Raw genomic sequence first — 8997 nt, forward strand, 5'->3', positions numbered from 1 at the left:
GAATAAAAAAGAATGATTATTCAAATTAAAGAAAGTTCAAGATTTTTTTCAGTTTGTTTGTAAAACATTATGTAAATGAATATTATAGAAAAGTATATATATATATATTCGAGGATATTTGTATAGGGAGAGATCATGATTTTACGAACTTAATTATAATTTTTAATTTTAATTTTTGATTATTTTAATTTTTTTTAATTTGATTATATTTTTAACTTATTATTTAATAAAGATTTAGTATCATTTTAGTTCTAACTTTTCTGATTTGACGAATATTATAGAAAAATATATATAATCGAGGATATTAGTCTGATTTAGTATCATTTTAGTTCTAACGAGGATATTAGTCTGATTTAGTATCATTTTATTCTAACCTTTTTTATTTGACCGATGATATTTTGATTATTAATTTAATAATAGAATTTACGGACGATATTTTGATTATTAATTTTATAAAAGAATTTACAGACGATATTTTGATTATTATTTCGGATTTGATAGAAGTTGAATAAAGAGTAAAATTCCATAGATATTCAGTCTCTCCCGCTAGCCTCAGCAATATAAATATCAATCTCATATTGGTACATTTATAAAATCCCGGTCAGGCCTTTACATAAGATTGTAAAACACGGGTCAGGCCGAATTTATCAAAATAAATTTAAATATTATCAATTAAGCAGGAAATTCAGATAATGACCGAATTTATCTAAATAGATTTAAATATTATCAATTAAGCAGGAAATTCAGATAATGAATTATTTAACTTTCATTTGCCTTCTCGTTTTTTTTTCAATTTTTCTTTGAAACAGTTAATAAAACAGAATCAAAGTTTTAAAAAATTCAGGCATAGGGCGTCAAACCCGGAGTTGTGAATCTGGCTTAGAGAACATTTTTATTGAACTTAACCTAAACCCGAACACGATTTTAAACAGACAAAAAATTAATCTTCTTGCAAAATATATAATTTTTTTTATTTTTATGTTTAAAAATCAAATTGGTTGTCAGCAGTGTAATGCTTTTTAGCCACTATTATGAAAGACAGTTTGAATCAACGCAATAACAAAATTTTTACATTAAATTACTTTTTTATAAATGTTATTTGATATAAACGCTAAAATATAATGTACACTAATTTCAAATTTGCAGGACATAAGGATTTATTTCCTTGAAATTAGCATCAATTTAGCAATTGAGAAAACTCTTTAACCATTAAATGTTCATTTAGAACATCTATATCATGAATAAATATATCTTTTTGACTTTTATCTAATTAAAGGTTGTTATACTTATTTTATTTCTAACATAAAAAATTCTGTTTTAGAAAATAATTTTTTAGTCAAAGTTCAGGATATTTAGAATTAATTGGGATACATTATATAATTTTACCGATGACGTTTTCTGATAAGAATATGCATTCTTGATCCAATTCATTCATAGTAGAATCGTGTTTGCTATTTTATGGTTACTTGTTTGGTATAGGCTCAGAAGTTTTTTTTATAGATCTAGGTATTTAAAAAAAAATTAAAGTCACCCAATATTTTTTTCTTTTGTTTTAAAAACCTCTTTAGAAACGGTTATTTTCAGGTCAACCCCAATACAATATTTTTTATAAGCTAAAACTGAATTTGAATGGCTCAGGCAATTCCTACCAACCTCGCGAAGCTCTATTCGGAAGAACTTAGAATCTCTATCGCACTCCACCTAGGCTGTAGCACTTACACCATCTAATTGAGTTGATTTTGGTAAAATAATCGATAAAAGCTACCTACATTGTAAATATTAGTAGATGCTAACCTCACCACAAAACAATCAACGTTATATTAAAAGCTTTCAAAAGGCTAACATCCCATTCAACCTGGAACCAGTAAATCTTTCCAACGAGAGTTTAAAAAGATCAGAGGGTATTACTTATTACCTTGGTCAATATTGGAACTATATGTAATAATTTCTCAGCCAAATCAATAATTTACATTTTGCCAAGGCTTTTATCTAGAAAGAGATGCTCTTTAAAAATATAGATCTAATTTCCCACGCGCTCACTCCTCCTTTGAACCTATACCTAAATGATCTAGTTTCTTTTTTAAAAAATTTCCTATTTATTTTTTTTACTATATACGCCCATAATTATTATAAGTTTTTTTTAATAATCTAAATATTACTTGAAAAAAGAAACGCCTTACTCTTTACATTAAAAAAAGGAACGCGTTACTCGCTATTCAAAAAAGTAACGCGTTATTTAAAAAATACTAAATATTTCATATAAATATTTATTTATTTATTTTTCCCATAGATCAAAAAATTAAACAAAAATAATATAAAGTTTTTAACAATTGAATATAAATTTTGATCAGAAAAACAAGAGCGTTTGGTGCTTAGCTTCCGCGGTGCTAAACACGTTCAACTGGTGCAGAGGATGGGAAGGTTGTATTATATTTATTCAAAAACATTAATTTGGGGGAATTTACCAAGTTCCAAAAATTTTTATTTAGACTTCATCAATTTTTTTAAAAATCTACATCATAATTTAATCTGAATCTATATTTCTTCATTTTTTTAAGATTAGAGCTGCTGGATATTGAGATTGAAATATTTAAATTAGGGCATACTCTACACTTACAAAAGGTAGACTTAGTGCCCTTAATTTATTTTGTGTAAAAAATGTTTCATACTGGGGTCAGGTCAGAGTTAAATGGTCTTCATTGGAAGAAATAAGTACTATTGACACAAAATAAATTATAATATTAGAGAATATAGATTAACATACCTTGTTTAATTCAATATTAACATCTTGACTATAAAATTGAACAAAAATTTAATAAATAAAAATAAAGAACTTTGGTGGTTGGTCTGAATTAAAAACTCGGTTAATTTAAAGTAACGTTTTGCATTACCATTACTAAAAAACGTTACTATTCACCCTTTGAAATAGTAACAAATTCCTTCCCCTCAAAAGTAACACAGATACTTTCATCGACGTTACTTTACAGCACTATTTTTTATTTTATACAATGTGTTATTTTTTATTTAGATACAAAATCGCTTTAAAATAAAGCTCTTTAAGAAATGAATCAAAGATCAAACATGGCCCAATTGGGGAAAAAATACGCTCCAAGTCATTAAACCGAAATATTTTGGGGTTCAGAACACTGGGTGTAACAAACCCAATAAGTGAATTCTCAAATTTTTGAAGTAATTAAGATAAAATTTTTTTACAATAAATCAAAATTTGCTTGGAATACAATTTATGTAAATTTGTTTTATACCCTTTCTAAATAAAAATAATTACAAAACATGGAAAATTGAATGTAACTATAAGTAACATCAATAATATAGGCCCAGCTTTCCCAAAAATATTTATTATTTTATTTTTTATCTAGTTGAATATCACTAATCAATTTAAAACACTTATGCGTGGACAGTCATATTAATAAAATAAATATACCAGAATTGCAATAACACCTTTTTAGGCAATACTAATAAATCCTTGGCATATCCCATAAAAAAAAATTGTGAAATATTTTGTGTTGGGCCTAATCCGAGTTGTTAACGCTTCTTTTTAAATAGCTAACTCCCGCTCCTACCTTCTCAAAAGGAGCTAGCAGCTCCCGCTACTAAATTTTTAAAAGGAGCTAGCTCCCGCTCCAAGTAATGGAGTGCCATTCCACCGCTCCTTTGATTTTCATTTTTAAGTACACGAAACAAAATCATATTTTTTTATCAAATAAGTTTTATTTTTATTAAATGATATATATATATATCAAAATATTTATAATCTTTTATTAGCTTTTAAAAGTAAAGTTTGAATCTAACAAACATTTACGCCTCTCTCCTAAAACATGTTTAGCAATATACTAAACATGTGCTTCATAGGAGCAATAGAGGGAAATGAGGTAATGCATTTTATAAAAATATTTTTTAATTCAGGAAATTTAAAAAAGCATCATATCTAACAACCCAAGCTCAACTATAATGAATTGCCCAAAAATAATTATAGCCATTTGAAAAAAAATTATTTTAAAGTAAAAAAAATATATAATCATTTTTTATTTAAAAGAAATATTTTTTACTTTTAGATGCATTTTTAGGTTGAAGTTGCTCACTTTAGAAAATGAAATAGTTTTATTTATAAATAATAAACATTAGGCCATAATATTCATTTCAATAGGATCTAACTCTTAGAAGAGAAAAATATATTTTGTATGATGGAAATTCGATTTCTTCTTCCATGATGTCTGAATCCATAATCTCAAAAGCTATTTTATCATATATCTATAAAACGAATATTAATATGACTTACAAGATTTTCCAAAAAATTTTCAATATAAAATGATGTTTGATATTTTTACTGATTAGATGAAAAACCAATATAAAATTTGGCTCAACATTTAATATTGCATAAATTTAAATGAAATTTCTTTTTATTGAATTTTAATTAAGAAATAAATAATTTAATTTGTACATTAAATTTAAAAGAGCGGCGCTCCTCCACTCCAGGCCTAAAAGGAACTAGCTCCCACTTCTGATTTTTAGGTGTATTTGAAAAAGAGCACCACTCCTTAACTCTGGGCTGTTTAAAATAATTTAGGATAGGCTTAAATTTTGAATAAAATTGATATATTTTAATTTTTATAAGAAATAATATACCATAATATTTTATTTACTCTTGGAATGATCAAAAACTTGATTATACATGAATTAATTTCTCTATTTAAATAAATTCAGGCCAGGCTGAAAAATTACTTCCAGGATTGGGAAGAACAGATTCTAAAATATTTTTGGGCAGGCCTAATGCAGTTCACGAATATATATTATTTAAAGTTTTCTGTACCAGTTAATCTTATACATATGACATTAATATAAAGTTAATTCCATTTTTAAAAAATTGTTCAAATACCTAAATTCTTCTTAAACTGCATTTTGGTTGGGTTCAGGCCACATTTTTTTGCAGGTTACTATACAATATTTTTTTGGAGGTAGCATACAAAAATTAAAAATCTACCACCCCCTACAAAAAAGGTTATATGCAGGGATGTGAACCCTTCGACAAAAAAAAGGGTGCGGGTTCGGTAATAAATTTAAAAAGGACCCGGGTCCAGGGTTCGGGTTCAGAGGAAACATAAAAATAATGACTCAAAATAAGACTTTTTTTCATTCATTTTTTATTATACTTCAATATATACACATTTATAATTCGAAATGAGATAATTTATATTTTAAATATTTTAATCGCACAATCATGATATCTTCTAAAATATCATCCTTCAGATTTCCACGTAAATTAGTCAACGATGAAAATCCACGTTCTACGCTTACCTAAAATAGATAGTAATTTTTATAATACATAAATTATTGTACTTGTGTCGCCGGTACAGCCATGACGATTCTAGGAAAGGTATATAATTCTGGATATATTGAAAAATTTTCCTCCCAGAATTTTAAAATGTTTGCATCTCTATTTATTCTCATAACTTCCGAGAACTTTTCTATTAAAGATACAATAGATATTTTTTGCTCCTTTCTATCAGATGATAATTTAATTTTTTTTCTCTATCTAATAGTAAAATTTCCAGATCATCAATATCGTTATCATTATCATTGTTATCGCTACAACCAGTAGATATTGTTGTAACCACCAATGTATTGTAAATAATAGAGTTTTGGGTATGCCATAAATCTTCAAGATGGTCTATAGCCATTTGTTTTTGCTCACTACTTAATAAAACCTGATATCGCGGGTCTAAATATATAGAAGCATATACAACACTATTTTGTAAATATTGTTGCTCTCTTATTTTCGTATTTTCTAATATTTCATTTGAATAAGAACTTGTATCTCCCTAACTCTAATCGACATCTTAACCATATGCCATAAAAATCCGATAAATTGTTCTGCTTGCACTCTTAATGTTGTTATTTTTAAAGGAACCAGCACACTAGTAACCTCTTTTACTTGATTCCAATCATCTTCTGACAAAATGATTTCACATGCTCCTATGATAAAATTATTACAGAAATCTTTCAAACTTAATAATCGCTCTAGCATCATACATATAGAGGACCAACGTGTTGTGCAATCTAAAATTGCCATTTACCTTTTCATGGATTTTAATATTCTAACAATTGTGGGAGTTCTTAAATATTTTACAACATCCCTTGCTTTATCAATTATAGTTTTAAAGTGACTATTTTTTAGGGAGATTCCACGAAAAAAATTAATAAAAATTTTACATTATTTTTTAAAAATTAATAAAATTATTTATATTTTTTAAAAATTAATAAAATTTTATATTATTTTTTAAAAATTAATAAAAATTTTATATTATTTTTTAAAAATTAATAAAATTTTATATTTACATTAATTTTAAAAAAATTTTTTAGCACCCTGAACCCTTGGACCCTCCACTTTTTAAAAGGGTCCGGGTTCAGCCAAAATACGAGGGTCCAGGGTCCGGGTTCACATCCCTGGTTATATGGAAAAAAATGCCTTCCCATTTTTCATACATGTCCCTCTGGCTACCTGATTAGTTGTAAATATTAGTTTGTTAAACAACTCAATTTTCAAAAAACAACATTTTAGCCAAAAAAATATTACGCAATTATGGATAGATGGTAAAGATTAAGACATCTATTAATGAAATCTTAAGGCTTGCATTATATTTTTTAGCTAAAATATTGGGTTAGCCCTTTTTAAAAATTGGTCCATTTAATAACACTAGTAAATATGCATGTTTTTACTTTTCTAAAAGTAATTTGGCAAAAAAATTATATTATCAAGGAATAATGAATTAACGTGATCATTTAAACAAAAATTAATTGAATTTATCAGATAAAACTGGATTGTTTGATTTTGACTTAGCTATATTACATTATGAGATATAAATAATTATTTCCTTTATTGCTGATTTGACATCAAATTGCCCTTTAAAAACATAAGTGAAAACTAGCTGAGGAACATAACTAATAGAAAGATCTCCCACTCAACCATTATCAATCTCCAAATAATTAGGCAAACTGTTTTTAAACCATTTTAGTGTATTATCTACATCATTTAATGAAATTAAGAAGAATACATAGAGTATATTTATAAATTTGAGTAAATTAAAGCATAAATATTTTGTAATTAACATCTGTAAAAAATAAGCTAATTAAATATAACGGTTTGTAAATTGCTCATATCAATAGAAATCATGTTAAATATGATAGATAAATTATTTCAAGATCAGTATATATTTTATATAAATAATGAGATATACAAATTTAACAATTATAAAATATTTATAACAGAATTATTATATTTAAAGTTAAATATGATTCAATTTAGAATAATTAAGAATCAATAACATAATTTCTAGGTAATTCCGGCTTTATATCTAAAACTAATGATATGAGCTTTGTTACAACCTTTGTTTTTTGATTCTTTAAATGCTCATTAATTTGATTAATGGTTTCATCAGTTTCTTTGAGTATTCTTTTTTTAACATCTTCTTTTGATCCCAAATGCTATTCTATAGTATAAAAATTGCATAATTATATATATTACTTGAGCTTCGTAATCTTTGAATTCTCCCTCTCTTTCCGTTCTATACGCTTCTATTTCTGCTTGCGCCTCATCTTTTGCTTGTTTTAAACGAATTGCTTTTCCTTAAAAAAATATATAAATATTTATACCATTTTATAAAACTTTTTCTAGCTTCTCCTACTTTATCGGCAGCTTTTTTTTCAGCATTTAATAATTGTTGTATGCTAGCTGTATTACTTGCCATATCTTATAGTAAAGGACAAAATAAAATAATTAATCTAACCACAAGGAATATTATGAAATGTAATTAAACAGTTGTCATATTCTTCTTTTTTAAGCTCAATTTAAAATTCGATAAGTATATTCATTTAGCACGTTGGTCTACGACTTGCCCTAAGGAGAATTCACGTGAGTATGTCCTTCCTCATATAATCATGCCGGTGTTTTATTCGCAAGGAAGCCGACAAGAACTTGTTACCTAGATAAGAATAATAAAGGATAAAACAAAATCCATTTCTAGTTGTTTAATAATGTTAAGTAGTTGTAATTTATAATTCTCCTTTAAACTACTTGTTTGTTTTGGTAATGACATTCAAAATTTAATTACACTAATTCTAATTGTGAATGACATTATATTAGTTACAAATTTTATTATAAATAGATCGAATTTAATTTGATATTTTTAGGGTAAAGTTAAATTGATTCGTAAATAAAATAAAAAAAATAATTCTCGTAATTTCGCAATTCTCAGAAGCACCAATTTCTCCGAAATCAACATGGTGGCCGTCCGCTACATATTCGAGGAAATCGTAAATAAATAAATAAATATGAAATAGATTCTCAACAATTATGTTAATATAAATCATAGGCGTAGCCAGGATTTTCATAAAGGGGGGGGGAATTAAAAATTACTGGGGGCTTCGCCCCCATACCCCCCTTTGGGCGGCCGGGTTACTTTAGTCTATATATAGTCATAAATATTTTTACAAATTTTAATAAAAAAAAGCCTGGAACAAAATGAAATATATTTTTATTAGTTTATATGAAATATATTTTTATTAGTTTATATGAAATATATTTTTATTAGTTTATATGAAATATATTTTTATTAGTTTATATGAAATATATTTTTATTAGTTTATATGAAATATATTTTTATTAGTTTATATGAAATATATTTTTATTAGTTTATATAAAATAAAAATATAATAAATTACTTGTATTGTATATACCTTAATATAAAAGCATGGTAATAATTTATTCCAAACAATTATAAGTAATTTATTTATAAAAAGTAAGTAGACATATTGTTGATTTTACTCTATTATATAGAATTAGTTATAAAATACTAGGTATAATTCCACTTTTACAGACATATTTGACAGTTAGAGTATATATCACAGTTAATAATTTCACAAATTTTACTAATCAATGCTCTTTATATTAAATATAGCAACAATTTGCATTCAATTATTTAA

The 8997-nt window shown here is 25.8% G+C and overlaps 1 protein-coding gene across 1 annotated transcript; it reads right to left on the minus strand.

Moving 5' to 3' along the window:
- Positions 1-7152: 7152 nt before the first annotated feature.
- On the minus strand, positions 7153-7812 carry LOC135922048 (V-type proton ATPase subunit G-like). Its single transcript, XM_065456460.1, has 3 exons — positions 7682-7812; positions 7541-7641; positions 7153-7500 (listed from the first exon to the last, which is right to left on the minus strand). Exons 1-3 carry the CDS (start codon positions 7761-7763, stop codon positions 7327-7329), a joined length of 357 nt encoding a protein of 118 aa, XP_065312532.1. The 5' UTR covers positions 7764-7812; the 3' UTR covers positions 7153-7326.
- Positions 7813-8997: the final 1185 nt, after the last annotated feature.

This window comes from Gordionus sp. m RMFG-2023, chromosome 1 (genome assembly GCF_954871325.1).
Source record: "Gordionus sp. m RMFG-2023 chromosome 1, tfGorSpeb1-WG-v2, whole genome shotgun sequence".
NCBI lineage: Eukaryota > Metazoa > Nematomorpha > Gordioida > Chordodea > Parachordodidae > Gordionus > Gordionus sp. m RMFG-2023.

Coding starts and splice junctions, on each gene's coding strand:
- LOC135922048 (XM_065456460.1), bottom strand. CDS start 7,763: ATGGCAAGTAATACAGCTAGCATACAACAATTATTAAATGCTGAAAAA. Junction 7,642..7,681: donor AGTAGGAGAAGCTAGAAAAA/GTTTTATAAAAT, acceptor TATTTTTTTAAG/GAAAAGCAATTCGTTTAAAA. Junction 7,501..7,540: donor TCAAAGATTACGAAGCTCAA/GTAATATATATA, acceptor ACTATAGAATAG/CATTTGGGATCAAAAGAAGA.